Source organism: Alnus glutinosa, chromosome 5, assembly GCF_958979055.1.
Source record: "Alnus glutinosa chromosome 5, dhAlnGlut1.1, whole genome shotgun sequence".
In the NCBI taxonomy this organism is placed as follows: Eukaryota; Viridiplantae; Streptophyta; class Magnoliopsida; order Fagales; family Betulaceae; genus Alnus; species Alnus glutinosa.
Genome location: NC_084890.1, coordinates 15,239,376 through 15,255,599, shown reverse-complemented (window position 1 = coordinate 15,255,599; position 16,224 = coordinate 15,239,376). Strand labels below are relative to the sequence as shown.

The 16,224-nt window shown below is 36.6% G+C and overlaps 2 protein-coding genes across 2 annotated transcripts; both read right to left on the bottom strand.

Moving 5' to 3' along the window:
* Window positions 1–5,443: 5,443 nt before the first annotated feature.
* LOC133869018 (uncharacterized mitochondrial protein AtMg00810-like) lies at window positions 5,444–6,115 on the bottom strand. Its single transcript, XM_062305999.1, has 2 exons — window positions 5,785–6,115; window positions 5,444–5,658 (listed from the first exon to the last, which is right to left on the bottom strand). The coding sequence occupies exons 1-2, from the start codon at window positions 6,113–6,115 to the stop codon at window positions 5,444–5,446; spliced, it is 546 nt and encodes a 181-aa protein (XP_062161983.1).
* Window positions 6,116–10,264: 4,149 nt separating this feature from the next.
* Window positions 10,265–16,209, bottom strand: LOC133868252 (zinc finger CCCH domain-containing protein 63-like). The gene is made up of 3 exons (XM_062305069.1): window positions 14,983–16,209; window positions 10,990–11,169; window positions 10,265–10,673 (listed from the first exon to the last, which is right to left on the bottom strand). Exons 1-3 carry the CDS (start codon window positions 15,418–15,420, stop codon window positions 10,560–10,562), a joined length of 732 nt encoding a protein of 243 aa, XP_062161053.1. The 5' UTR covers window positions 15,421–16,209; the 3' UTR covers window positions 10,265–10,559.
* Window positions 16,210–16,224: the final 15 nt, after the last annotated feature.

Below are 16,224 nucleotides of genomic sequence, written 5' to 3'. Positions count from 1 at the left end.
AGTTATTCTTAGCACAGCCAAGGGTTAGGCCGAATTCTGTTAAGGATGAATTTATCTAATTGTTCGGAATATTCAATTGAAGACAAAGGAAATAACAGTGTGAAAAGCAGACATTTTACTGAATAACAATTTCATTACAAAGAATTCAAAGATTACAAGGCTTGAAAGCGGAGAACTTCTGGAAGAAGGGTGCGGATAGTAGTCCGAACATGAATCTTGACTTATTCAACATCAATCTCGATGATTCCAACACGCTGATCAATGTGTTCAACATACCTATAAATAGAGTCAAGCTTCAAGTCTTGCACCTGAAGCATGTTTGTGATGAGATTCAACTGAAGCAAAAGATCTGCATTGGAAGGCCTAAAGGAAGAAGAAGTCGGAGGAGCTAGAGGAGCAGGCTCATCGACCACATAAAACCGTTGAAGTTGAGGATTTGACTTCATCACGGTAGCTTTGCCAAAACTTCCTTCAGGAACCTCAATGGGTTCAGTGGGAGGAATGGATGGTAGTTTGGCCTTGAGTATTTTAGAGATAAGGCCACCAAAAAGTAAGGCAGCGGTGTTATCTTGATGGAGCTCAATCATGGTCATCACCATGTGCTTGCATAGACAGAAATGAATCCAATTGATGATAGCATAAATAAGTTGGGCATGATCAAGAGGAACATCACTATTGCGAGAGATAGGCAAAATATTATGCATGATGATCCGAACTACTAAACGCTTATGGGCCCCCAGATAACCAGTAGGAATCTTATTCTTTTATTTTTCCCACTCATACGCCCCACCGGGATGAAAACATTCCATAAGTTCAGCCTTGGAAGGCGGAACAACCGAATCTAGAAAATGAGTGCTTAGACTAGAGGTGAGAGAAATGCTTGTGACTTCACTATCAACTTGGAAGTGATGCGCAGTCGGGTGCCGAAAACTTTGGTGTTGAAGTAAGGAGATGAGTAGTGACTGATGGAGTGCATGTTGAGGTAAAATTCACAAACAAGACGTGCATAGACATTGATAGGATCAAAGAGACTCGGCCACCCATTTTCTTGAAAAATTTGGAAGATAAACTTGAAAGAAGGAACCATGATGTCTGACCGCAAGCCCCATGTTCAACCACAATAGTACAAGTGCGGATGCGGGCAAGAGCATCATCTTCTTCCACCCGATAGCGCTTACGGGTAGATGTACCAGTGGTATAATAAGACATATCCTAAAGCATGTAAGGATAACACACCAAAAACGAGCAAGAAAATTATAAAACAAAGTTGGCATAACATAAAGTTGCATGTGAGCAAAAAGAAGAAAAGAAAAGGCAAAAAGAGGTCTAAAAAGAACATTATCCATGACTGAGGCATTTTTTCAAACATGTAGAGTGCAAGGAAAAAAAATAACAAGAGAAACTAGCCATGAAACAAGCACAAAATGCCTAGAAAAAGATAATAGGAGTGGGGAAAACCAACCTCAATAGAAATGAGTAAAAGATAGAACCTGTAATGTCCAAGAGATTAATTAGGCATTAAAAATATGAATTAGACTAATTAAGTAAGAGATTAGAAGAAAATAAGAGAAAAACACATAAAAAATGCTTAGAATGGAGTTTCTGAGTGTTGTGTCTAGACGGAATAAGTCGTGGGTCCAGACGAGCTTGGCAGAAAGTCCAGGTCCGCAGTTGTGTCTGAACAAGCTTGCAGACGGGAGTTCCAGAAAATCACAACACATACGCGTGTCCGAACAGGCTAAGGTGGTGTTCGGACGGGACTTGTAGAAAGTTCCCATATGCGACTCCTTAAATGCGTGTCTGGACGGGAAAATAATGTGTTCGGACAAGCCTATGTTGAAAATGCTGAAACGAGCCCTTCAGCTCATTTCTCCAAAAATTCTCTCTCTCACACGAAACTCTCTCTCTTTGGGTTTTTGCCACAAAACCCTTAATCCTTGAAGATTAAAGCCTCAAATCTTAAATCCAACTACGAAAATGTGATCCTCGCAGCAAGATCTACGTTTTCACCATTCGATTTGAGATAAGTCCGAAAATTCATACCTTTCTAGATTTCGAGTTGGTTTTTGAGTGATCTCCAAGCTTCGGGTCACATTTTGGTAAATTTTAAGGTAAAACCTCAAAATCCTAGTTTTGGTTTAAGTGTTTCAATTGTGAATTTAAGTGTCTAACTTTAAGATAATCTTATGGGTTAGTGTTATTTGGTAATGAGTTGTCAAATGGGACCCTAGGAATTCTATGGGTTTTTCATGGGTCTAGTTCTTGAGCAATTCAAGAGCTAAGTTGGGAGTTAGGGTTAGAGATATGTGTTGGGATTAATATGTGTCATCACAATGTAAGGTACAGCGATACATTGTGCAGCTTACATAGAGGATTCCTTTGTAGCCAAATCATCAAGCAACCAAAGTAAGTATTCTACTCACTTAGAAAAGATGCTATGTTTTATGTGATTTTATAGTATCCCTAAATGACATGTTTGCTTCAATTCGAGCTAACGTTATTTTATGATAATATGTATTTTGAGTGTCTTTCCAATGCTTTCAATAATGTTAAGATATGATTTATAAGATATGTGATGAGGATAAGATTTCATGAAATGTTCATTGATTTATGAAAGTAATATGTTGTTGAAAGCATGAATATGAAAGTAAAAGCAAAATGATTTCATAGCATGAAGCATGAGAATGAACATGGATGAGAATAGTGTATAAGAGATTAAAGTATTGGGACAAGTCTCCGGCATCACACTAATGGACAAGTCCAAGGGGGCAAGCCCTCGATGCTGTTAATGTAATGATGATGTTATGGAGGAATAGTCCTCGAAGGAGTGAGTTTCAAACTCTCACTACGTAGGGACAAGTCTCTCATGATGTTAAGTAAGTATACGAAAGGATATCCTAGAAGCCGTTAGGAAAAGTCCCAAAGTCATGAGAAAGAAAGAATGTAAAGATGGTAATTGTACCGAAAATCATTAATGGCATAGTTTTCTACGATGATGTTTTATGTTATGTTTTAAATGAGTTTTCATGCTAGACTTAGCCATATGCCTATAAATTTGAATGGAACAGAGTATATGTATATATATAGTTACGGCTAGTTTGCATATGATGTATAAATGTATAGCATGTGATAGATGGGTTCATATGTATGTACCCATCTATATGATCACAACTACGTGGAATGTTTCTATTTGCCTTATCAGCTACTAAATATTAGGAAAAGAAATTGTGTACTACAAGTAACTGTTATTGTAAACATATGGTAAATGAATTAAATGTCGCTTCATTACGAAAACTTAGGGAGTTTTATACTACTCAGCTTGTGGAGTCACACTTCCACCTATGCAGACGTGACCATCACCACGACCATGTTGATGTCAATGCTTTGGCTGCAGGTACTGCTGATGTCGACGAAGACACAATGGCTTTATATTTGGGATACTACTACTGAAACCTATGGCGACCGTTGTAGGTGTTGGACTTGGGAATAGTCCGTATTTTGTTTAGACATTTTTATATATGGCTTGTGTCGTATGTGACATGCATTTTTTACAGCCATTCTTTTGTGTAATTAATATTATGATTTGAGCTTTAAACAGATAGACAATGTATTGGCTCTGCTGTTGTAATTATTACTTGTTGATTTTATGAGAATTAGTTTCCGCTGCATAATTGTTGACTCTGACATACTAGGTACATATTATGGGATGTGTACTATGATTTGGCTGGGTGACTAATCGTCATGCCACTATGCATTTCCATTTTGTATAAAAAAAAAAAAAAAAAAAGGGTCGTCATAGAACCAACCAACAAAAATAAATAAATAAATAAATAAAACACTCTCTAGTGTGTGTGAAATATACCTAGAAAACCAATGACCTAAAAAATGAAACCAAACAAAACTATAAACCAATAGAGGGATAAGACAAATACCTGGAGGATGAGGAAAAGAAATCTACAGAAGAGAAAGCAAAAACCACCAACATAAAACGAAGAGAGCAACAAATGTGGAAAAAAAAATAGAGCTTCCGAGAAGAAAGAAAAAAATAGAGTCAGTATAAATGACGCGTGTCCATACGCGTCCAGACAGGGTTACTCGAGGGGACCTGCAGACCCAACCCGTCCGGACACAGCAAGTAGCTATTCAGAACACCACACCACCAAAAGAAATTGTGGGCATACAAAGTAGCTCTTCAATGATAGAATCAAACACTCATATATGAAATACTGAGAAATCAGTTAAATAGCAAGACAAAATATCCAATAATATACATGAGAATCAATGGGATATGAACAAAGTCGGTCTGTGAAAAATGAAAGCAAAAAGTTCCACTCAACTCATGCTATGCGTGTGGTGTGTGAAAGCTAACCCAAAAAAAAAGAAAAAAAAAAAAGAAAAAACATGAACACCAATTTAAAGGTATGAACAACTGAAAGCCTTTGTAAGAGAAATCAAGAAACATATCAAGTCAAAAGTCAAACCGTATCTTACTAGAGCCTAGTCACCTTCATCCAGTACACTCTCCCTAAGACACATCACATTCTTTACTTAGTCTGTTAGTGACCGTCTGTTTCTGCAATGATTTGGTCACTAACTATTTCTTTAAGGACAAACTTAAGACCATATTCGGCAGTGAAACTTTTTATCCATATTTTTCTTAAAAACAAGTGCTTGCAATATTGGTGTTGTATTCTAGAGTGAATGTCATAATTTTTAGGCTTTAGATTCAACTAATGAGTTGGTCAATTTGACTAAAACACTAGGAAATTTCCTTCATAAGATTACTTATATGAAACCAGAGGAAAAATATGACAAACTTAATGGAAGCTTTTAAAGTGCACAAAAGAAAAGCATGAGAGGAAGGAGACAAAATGCTTCAGATGTGGCAGAAAAACAATGAAGACAAAAAAATAAATAAATAAATAAATAAAAAATCATCTCATGTATATTTAAAGATATTCCAAGAAGCACAATGACTGAGTAAACATGAATAATACATGAAATAATGATAAACTGTCAGAGAGAGAGAGATAAACATTCTGCACCCTATTTTTTTTAAAACTATAAAAGAAAATTTGCCCACAAACACTAGAAGATTAAGAAAAAAAACAATGCAGAGAAGAAAAAAGATAAATGCTAGAGAATGAGACTGAGTGACACAAGTGAATCCACTCCTAGCATGTGGTGGGACATGTTTAGGACATGTCACAAACACCAATAGCTTTCCTAAGGAATTCAAACCTGCATCCATCGAGAGGTTTGGTAAGGAGGTCAGCCAATTGATTGTTAGTGGACACAAAAGTTAAAGCGACTACCTGGGATTCAACTAAATCACGAATAAAATGATGTTGGATGTCAATGTGCTTGGTGCGAGAATGTTGAACAGGATTCTTAGAAATATTTTTATGGCACTTGTGTTGTCACAGTGAACAACCATGGTACCCTATGCAAAACCATAGTTAGATAAGAGTTGTTTCATCCAGAGCAATTGAGTGCAGCAGCTTCCAGTAGCTATGTATTCAGCTTCAGCAGTGGATAGAGAAATAGAATACTGTTTTTGACTTAGCCATGCAACCAAATTTGTGCCAACATAAAAGCAGCCGCTTGACGTGCTTTTTCTATCATCCTCATTACCAACCCAGTCAGCATCAGAATAACCTACAAGAACAAGATTTGTGTCTCGCGAGTACTAAAGACTATATGTGACAATGTCATTGACATAACTGATGACTCGTTTGATAGAAGTAAGTTGGGACTCCTTGGGATTAGACTAAAATTGAGCACAAGCAACTACACTAAAAGCAATGTCAGGCCTACTAGCAATGAGATAAAGAAGGCTCCCAATCATACCCCGATAAAGAGTGGAGTCAACATTTTTCCCTGTGAGATCTACACTAATTTTGACACTTGTGCTCATGGGAGTTCGAGCATGACTTTTTCCATCTAGACCGAACCGCTTGACCAAGTCTTTTGCATACTTGGATTGAGATATAAAGATATCATCATGAGATTGTTTCACTTGAAGACCCAGAAAATAGTTTAACTCACCAATCATACTCATTTCAAATTCTTGCATCATGTCATTATAAAATTTGTGAGCTTGAGAATCAACCATGCCACCAAATATGAAATCATCGACATAAATTTGGGCAATAAGCTTGTGCTCACCTTAGCTCTGAATGAATAAAGTTTTGTCACAATGGCCTCTTGTAAAACCTTGTGCCAAGAGATAAGTCGTAAGTCACTCATACCATGTTCTTGGGGCTTGCTTGAGGCCATACAGAGCTTTTTTAAGTTTGTAAACATGTTAGGGGTGATGAGGATCTTGGAACCCTTTGGGCTGTTCTACATATACTTCTTCTTGAAGTATACCATTCAATAAAGCAATTTTTACATCCATTTGATAAAGTTTGAAGCCGTGATGACATGCTATGGATATCAAGATTTGGATGGACTCTAGACGAGCCATAAAAGTCCATGCCCTCTATCTGTGTATACCCTTGAGCAACTAGGCGGGCCTTGTTCCGAACGACTGTGCCATACTCATCCGACTTGTTTTTGAATATCCATTTGGTACCAATGATGTTATGATCATGATGACGAGGGATAAGAGACCATACATCATTCAAAGTAAACTGATGTAATTCTTCATGCATAGTTGTGATCCAGCTTCATCTTGTATAGCTTCTTCTACTCTCTTGGAGAGAGATAGCAGGAATAAGACACCTGATTTACCACTTTATTTCTCAGTCGAATGCCTTTATTAACATCTCATAGAATATGCTTTTGATGATGATTCAGTTTGACACGTGATGAAGGTTCTTTAGGAAGATTTACAATAAATAGCTCATCTTGAGATGAGATAAATTTCTTGGCTTGATTTAAAATAGAAAACTCGTCTTGAGGTGGAGTGGAATGCTCTACGTGAGGCAGAGTAAGAAGCTTGACTTGAGATGTGGCAACACTTGGTTGATCCAAGGATTCTTCATTATGACTGATGTGGTCCCCCTTCACTAGATGTACCAGATGATCCATCATCAATCACAACATTTATTGATTCCATTATGGTGTTAGTCCTTTTGTTGAAGACTCTATAGGTAAGGCTGGTAGTTGAGTAGTCAAGGAAGATCCCTTCATCACTTTTGGCTTCAAACTTACCTATGGTTTCTTGGTCTTGTAGAATATAACATGTGCTTCAGAATACTCGAAAATACTTAACTGTAGGTTTCTTTCATCGTCATAATTCATATAGAGTCTTGTCAGTCTCAGGCCTTAAGTAGACTCGATTGATGATGTGGCACACAGTATTAACCGCTTCTCCCTAAAACTGTAGTGCTATGTTCTTGGCATGTATCATAACACAAGCCATCTCCTGGATCACTCGATTTTTCTGTTCAACTATGCCATTTTGTTGTGGAGTAATTGGAGAGGAAAATTCTTGTTTTATACCGTGCTGGTTACAAAAATCCTCAAAGCTAGAATTTTCAAATTCTCTCCCATGATCACTGCGGATTCTCATGATAGAACATTTTTGTTCATTTTGAATTTTCTTGAACAAACTTTGAGCTTGATCAAATGCTTATGATTTTTCTCTAAGAAGTAGAACCCAAGTAATTCAAGAATAGTCATCAACAATGACTAAAGACATATTTCTTTCCACCCAAACTAGTTTTCTTGTGAGACCCATGAGATCCATATGGAAGAGTTCTAGGTTTCTAGAAGTAAGAATACCTGAAGTCTTATTGTGTGAGGCACGAGTTTGCTTCCCTAACTGGCATGGTCTACAAATTCCTTTCTCAACTATGTCTATCTTAGGCAAGTCCATAATTGCTCATTTGTTGGCAATTTTGACCAAATCATTGTAGTTCAAATGTCCCAAACACTGATGCCATAGCTTACCATTATCAACAGTAGCCTTGTTGCAGGTGATTTATGAATTTGAAGAAAGACCAGACAGACCATAATAATTATCAATTGTTTTTACTCCTCACATAAACTATTTACCCTTAAAATCAAAGATGTTGCATTCTTTCTTTGAAAATTACATCACAAGATCATTGTCACGGAATTGATTGATGCTTAGAAAATTAGTTTTGAGTCCTTCTACATACAATGCTTCTTGAAAAGTTGGGAACCCAAGGATTTTAATGATGCCTTTTCCGATGACTTTGGATTGACTGCTATCCCCATAGGTGATCTTTCCACCTCTGCCTTCTTTGAGCTTCTTAAAGAGAGTCTTGTCACCTGACATATGTTTAGAGCATCCACTATTCAAATATCATAGACAAGTATCAAGCACATTTAAAGTAGTATGTACAGCTAAACATATATGATCTTCCTTTTTAACCCACACTTGTTTATCCTTAGAATAGCTCTTATCACATTTATCAGTCACCCTGACAGTATGTTTCTCATCAACATATTAGATAGAGCAACTAATTTTTCACTTATGATTTGGACTTGTTCTCTTAGTGCTCTTAATTGATTCTCAATACCAAGTTCGTCTTTCATAGGAACATACTTTTTAGCCCAAGGTTTCTAAGATCGAATCTAAAACCAATATGGTTGAGTATGACCAATGACACCACACTGATGACAAGTAGGGATGAACTTAGACTTAGATTTTTTCTTGACAGGAATTTCAGATTCATATTTCACATGATCATGGCAGCAAACACTTTTTCCTTTATCTAAACAAGTAACTTGAGTATTACTCTCACATATTTTAGGCTTGACAAACATAGTTCTAGAAGTAGATGCAACATTTGAAGAAGAAGCAACAAATTTATCAAACCCTAGGTCAGATTTGTCACATGAACATTTTTTATCATTTAGCATTTTAACAAGCTTATCATTGGAGATTTTTTTTCAAATGATTCTTTGATTCACCCAATTTATCTTCCAAAGGCTTAACTTTTTCCATCAACACATGATTTTCAGATTTCAGAATATTACAAGCATCACTCAAAGTTTCAATCAATTTGCTTCTTTCTCTCGCACTTGCACCCACACATGCCGAATGAGGTTCCCATCTAATTTCGTGTCACTGAGTGGCTAAAAATCAAGAAATCCATTGGCAATGGCTATCGTCCAGTGTCCATCGCGCAGGTGCGATCTCGCATGCGATCAAAAACCTTATGGGTCCCCGAACACACGGCTCTGTCTTGCGATGGTGGCGCTCGCATGTTATCCTTGCTTTCGGACGTAGGTGCCCTCGCAGAATACCAGGAAGCAGTATTGCGAGATATTTTATCGGCGACCGCCTCTCAATCTGCCTAGACGGTAACATCGTCGATCGTGGTAACAGTTGAACACACAACGATGTTACTTGTGGAGGTTGATGATGATGAGTCTGAGGACGTGATGGATATGGTTTTGAGGGAGTCCATGGTGAGGCCCATCCCGGCCACTCGATCTGCGATGGAGCGATTGAAGAAGGTAACCTTTGAAGATGGGTTGGGGTCGATCAGAATGTGCATCATTTGCAAGGAGGAATTTGAGGATGGGCTTGAACTCACGCGGCTGCCGTTCTCCCATGTCTATCATGGAGATTGTATTGTCAAGTGGCTAGAGAAGAGTCACTGTTGTCTAAGGTTTTGTTTTTTTTTATTTTTTGTTGAGGTTTTGTTTTTCCTTGCATGTGATTTTAAAAGCATTTTACTTGAGTTCTCAAAACAATACGTAAGTCTACTTATCTAACAGTGGGTCTTATAATAGTTAAGAGTTAAAAATATGGACATAAGGAGCTTCAATTTCTATGAATTATGCTTCCATTTCACAACCTCTTTTAATTCAGTTTATACACCAAAGACTATGCCTTGGTAATGGCTTTTGATGAAATGTGTACATTTTAAGGAACTTGTTTGGGAGATTATATTTGTGAACAATTGTATTAATTCTAAATAAACTTTTGTAGGTTGATTGTTGGCTGCCCATTTAGCCATATATTCATAGAACAAAGAAGTTATAAGAGTAGTTTCAGATGCAAAGCCAAGAATTCAAGCAGTAAGATTGTTGAGAAAAGCAATCGTGAAGGAAAGATATTGACAAACGTGGCAAATGGAGAAGCTTTAATCCCAAGATATTGTCTAGGCAATGATGTAATGCAAAACTTTACACTCTTATTTATGTGCTCCAAAGCATTCAAGTATTTGATGCATCATTCTGTGCAAAACCTCATGCAGTTAAAAACTCATGCAGTTTTCCATCGATTCATTCGATTATATTCCTCCTATGAATCATTCTTTTCTATTTTATTAATCTAATAACTAATAAATACAACATAAAAAGGTTATGACAACAGTCAAATGATGGGTACATTTGACTAACAAAAAGACAAGGCAAATGTACATTTAATTTTGTAGTGTCTTCTCTGCATCATGCCTTGGATTCTGCTAACCACTTCCACACTGTAATCAAACCAGTTTGATCCCTAGTAAAACAGAGTCCCAGTCCATTTGGCCCGCTTTGAATTGCTTTAACTTCTTGTTTTGCAAAAAGTCTGCCCCTTTCATCGAACCTACAACAACAATAATAATAATAAATATTAACGACTGGAATCACAAAAAAAAAAAGAGTTCCCGAGTCATGGAAGGTTCAGAATTGTTATTACAAGAGCAATACAAGGTTGGTTTACCATTTCCACTAGCCATCCCGCAGAATGCAACAACACCCTATTACACACAAAAGTTGAATTTGGGTCCGTTATATAGAATAGTACTAATCCAATATAACTTTCATGCATTTAAAACCATATATTGGGAAATGAAAACCGTTCTTTTGTATAAATATGACCACAATACACATACTGCATAAGTATCATATTCCTCAACTATTTACTACTTTCAAGTTTTCTAGAAAAGATGTGGCCCAAAATAGGTCTAGCATACTTCAACTACTATAAAAAACCATGAGCAAAAGAAAAAATGGGCCAAGCAACAAATGGGTGTAAAAATGCAATGTAAGGATTGTGGCAGTTAAGTAACTTACGTGCTCTTCATTGTGTGTATGAATTACTTCCACGTTACCCCCTTCACGCATAGCCCAAACCTTTATTGTGTGGTCCAAAGAACCAGATAACAAATACTGGTCCCAACAGATAAGAGACGTCATAGTATCAGCATGACCATCCAATGTCATAACACACACTAAAGTTTTGAGATCCCAAACCTATAACACGAAATAGAGATTATATGATCAGTGATAAAAGAAACAGTCAAGCAACTACGTATATCAAATTAAGTCAAGTATCTTTATCCAAATATTTTGCAAATGTTTAATAAAGTGAAACTCAATTAATCAAGTGAAGGAACACAATCATGATAGTCTCAATTTCTCAAGTTTGAAAAATAATGGAATGACATAATTGCCTAGGATAAACAAGGGCATAGACACAATTTATGTTGAAAAGAAGATAAAAGTAATCAAATAACATACAATTAATCAAAAATAAGACAAAAGGTCAGCACCAAGAACACTCAATTAGAATTAAATCCAACTTTTATGCTTGAAGCATCCAGCCTAACTAAAAAGTAGTTCATTTTGCAGCTAACATAAGAGAAGAGAAAGAAGCAAAATAACTTCAATTTTTAATAAAAATCAACTGTGTCTCATCAAATCACTACTAATGAGAGCAAAAAGATATAGGTGCACGTATTTATCTTAATCACATACAAACTTACTCTTATTGTACGGTCCTTTGAACCTGAATACAACCGGTTGGCTCTAACAATTAAAGATAATACATTGCATGAGTGTCTTTTAAGAGATGTAACGGGTTGCCAAGCGAGATTCGTTTCATTACTGATCTTCCACGCTAAAATAACACCATCATGCGGTTACAAGTAATAATGAATCCTTTTAGAATTCAATAATACAAATATGAAAGTTCTGCAGAAGAATAGCGTAAAAAGTAAGAGATGATGAATAAGGTCAATCTTGCATGAGTCTAGCACTATAAATAATAGGGATAATTGCATCACTGGTCCCTGGGGTATGTCATAATTACGAATCATTCCCTATGGTTTAAAAAGTTCATGAGACGTTCTTGTGGTAAACTATAATTACAAATCGATCCCTAGAATCAAATTTTGTTAAAATTTTTGACAGACTCTATTAAATGCCACGTCAGCACCACATCAAACCAATAAGATGGCGACACATGTCCATCTTAATAAAAAAAAATATAAATTTATTAAAAAAATAAATAAATAAACTTTTTTTTTAAAAAAAATTAAAATTAAAAAAAGAAAAAAAGAAAAAACAAAAGTCTAGGGCCACCCTCGGCCACTAGGGGTGGCGCGCGCTGGCCCAGCCACCCCTTCCATTTTTTGTTTTTGTTTTTGTTTTTTTTTTTTTGAATTTATTTATTTTAAAGATATTTTTTTTATTCATATGGACACGTGTTGCCATCTTATTGGTTTCATATGGCACTGACGTGTCATTTAACAAAATCTGTCAAATTTTTTAACAGAATTTGACTTTAGGGATCGATTTGTAATTATAGTTTACCACAAGGACCTTCCATGAACTTTTTAAACCATATGGAGTGATTCGTAATTATGGCATACCCCATGGACTAGTGGTGCAATTATCTCCAAATAATACACCCAAGAGACTGAACCTCCAAAATCTAATCAGGTTTTGAGCATTATCATGATATTTAGGTGATATATGAAATTACTTTGCATAACAAGAGCTACGTTGTTTCTCAAACAACAAAATAGAACTAAAATTTATAACTAAACAAATTAATCTCAAAAACATCAAGTCAAAGCCACTAACAAAATCAAATTTGATTGTGAATTTCGAGAAAGTCAAAATGTTAACATGGTAATTACTTGCCTCCAACAAAAAGAATATTATCAATTATTTCCATGGCGTAGGCTTGGCAAATCAGTCCATGGAGATTGAATTCAGCACCTAACTCAGTGTTCCATACCTGAAACATCATCAAAAGTGCTAAATTGAGCATACATATCGAATGATCATACAAAATATTAACGACAACAATGATAAGAAAATCAAAACAAGAACAAAGCAAAACATATTGAGGGTAGAGCTTACCTTCACAACCTTTGGCATGCCAATGAACACACAAGCACTTTCACTAATGATCAATCCAATATCAGCGCCAAGTTCAATGACACGAGCACATTGTCTTGTATTGCAGTCCCAAATCCGAATTGTTCTGTCACTACTGCCTGTGAAAAGCTTTTTTTTTTTTTTTTTTTTTTTTTTTTTCAGGATGTGCAATCCCTGTGACAGGCTATTATCATAAAATTCATTTTTTGATAAGTTCTTAAAAGCTTCTTGGCTCCCTCTCTCTTGTCTCCCTCTCAACCAAAAACTCTTAGGTCTCTTCACTGATAACATCTAGTGAGGGAGAAGGAGAGGCTCTCCTCCTTCCCTCCTCCTCCCGGTTCTTCCTGTAGCTTTGGTTTTTCCCTTGTATTTTGGGTTTGCTTTTTTATTTCGGCTTCGGTTGGCTCGGGTTTTTGAGTGTATCACATGAGTTTTGGGTTTGTGGGTGTTTTTTTGGGAGGGTTGTTCGGGATTTCTTGTGGGTTTTGGGGGGTTTGTCGGATTGTAGTGCATTCGAGGCAGGTTTGGGTGTTTGATGGGGGCTTAAACTGTTATTTGGGATTTGGGTTTCATGTGGGTTTTAGGTGTTGTGAGTGCTTAGGTCATTGTGAGTTTTTTTTTTTTTGATAAGTAGGTCATTGTGGGTTTTATTGGGTTCTATTTTGTGGGATGGCTGGAATGAGGGGGAGGGAGGGAGGAGAGCCTCTCCCCCCTCACTAGATGTTATTAGAGAAGAGACTTCATGATTTTTGGTTGAGAGGGAGACGAGAGAGAGGGAGCCAAGAAGCCTTTCTCACTTATCAAAAAAATGAATTTTAAGATAACAATCTATTACAGGGATCACACTTCCTGAAAAAAAACAAGCAGATTTTCATAGGCAATAGTGACAGAACAGTTCAGATTTGGGATTGCAATACAGGACAGTGTGCTCGTGTCATTGAACTTGGCGCTGATATTGGATTGATCATTAGTAAAGGTGTTAGTGTGTTCATTGGCATGCCAAATGTTGTGAAGGTAAGCTCTACCCTCAATATGTTTTGTTTTGTTCTTGTTTTGATTTTCTTATCATTGTTGTCGTTAATATTTTGTATGATCGTTCGATATATATGCTCAATTTAGCATTTTTGATGATGTTTCAGGTATGGAACACTGAGTTAGGTGCCGGATTCAATCTCCATGGACTGATTTGCCAAGTCTACACCATGGAAATAATTGATGATATTCTTCTTGCCGGAGGCCAGGTAATTTCCATGTTAACATTGACTTTCTCAAATTCTCAATCAAATTTGATTTTGTTACCGGCTTTGACTTTCTCAAATTCTCAATCAAATTAAAATGTTAATGATAAAGTCCATTGAGCATTACTTTTCCACAAAATGCACTTTAAGAGAAAATGTTTGCTTTACACAACTCAGGCATACCTTGGCAATGTGGGATTCTTAACACGCTCCCTCACGTATGACATTATTGTCTAAACACGTGTACAACAGGAGGGAATGCCCAACATTGTCCAAAACCCTGAAACTCTGATGCTATGATAAAGTCAATTGAACCTTACTCTTCTACAAAAGGCACCTTAAGGGAAGAAGTTTGCTCAAAACTTATAAATTCCACAATCCAGGCATTAAGTCAACTGGAAATTTGAAAGTCAAATATGCAAGTAATAGCAGTGTAACCTTCTCTTCACATGAATTGAAACTCCTTATACAATATGAAGTCCTTGTAACGTTCAAATACTAGAACAAATACATATCACTAAGCATGATCATAACTTTGAAATTGCAGACTAAAATTTTGGATAATTTATTCTAAAATATTAAAATTCTTTCAATTTTTTAATGTTCTCTCCAAAACAAAGTATGATACAAAAGGAAAATTATATAATTAACACAGTGCTACCTTTGTGTGCCCTTGAAGCCGAGCCAAGATTGTTAACCCATCCACATTAAACCAGGAATGCAGAGACTGACACTTATCACCATCCATGCAGTTGCCATGTGCCCAGGATTCACAAACATTTTGCTTGCCAACATCTTCAGATTTCTTAAGAACATCTTCTGTACTGTTGGAACCACTCCTCTCATTCTTCAAAGCTAAGTTCTTAGAAATTTCCTTTTTGCAGTCTTTAGAACCAGCATCTTCACGGGACTTTTCAACAGTAGTTTCTGAGGACCTTTTCAAAACCAATTTGTTCTTGGTCCTAATATAATTGGACTTCTTTGTAAGGAGATCCTGCTGATTACATGACTCCATGAAGGACCCTTTCTTTGTACATAAGACTGGTATTTCACTGTGAACTGTGAAGGAACCTACACGGGCTCCTGAGGCATTTACCATTACGCCAGAAGATGCAAACAGATTTGTTGTGCGGAGTCTCTGCAGGTTCTCTTCCCAGGGGGGGATGAAAAACAGAGGGCTTTCTTGCTGTGTCGAAGTCCATCCATTAAACTTAATACATGAAACGAAAGAATGAACAAACTGATCCACATGGGTGCGATTAAAAACACACAAATATGTCTCTTCCTTAGCAGAAGATCCAAAACAATCAGCAGGCTGAACAAACTGATTCACACAGATGTCCTTGGCAGAAGATTAAAACCCCTCAAATGCGCATTCACCAAATTGAACTAACTCTAAAGATATTGAAGAAATTAAACCCAATATCCTTCAGCATTTCACGACTTAGGGTTTCATTTCCCGAGCTTAAACAAATCCTTGATATGAAAATTTACCCAAATTTCCAAAGTCCAATCAAACTGAGTAAACCTCTAAAATCCTGAGAACCCAAGAAAAAAAAAAAAAACCCTTAATTCAATCGCCGATCCATTAGAAGATTTAGGGTTTAATTTCCCCAATTTCTTATGAAAGCCTTTTGCTGAAAATTTTACAGAACTCCGATCAAACCCTTCATGGAAAATTCCGAAACTCCGTTCAAGTAGAGAAGTCCCAAATTCTGATTGGGGGTAGTACTTGGAATTTAGAATGGGCTTCAGAAATAGAACCCACTTGGGCCGGGTCCACTGGAGGTGGAGGATCACCTCCAACTCCAATTGGACTTCAAACCGTTTGATGAAAGGTCTCACTCACCGAAAATAAGAAAAAACGAGAAAGAAAATATTGTTCCACACTATTAATTTTGTT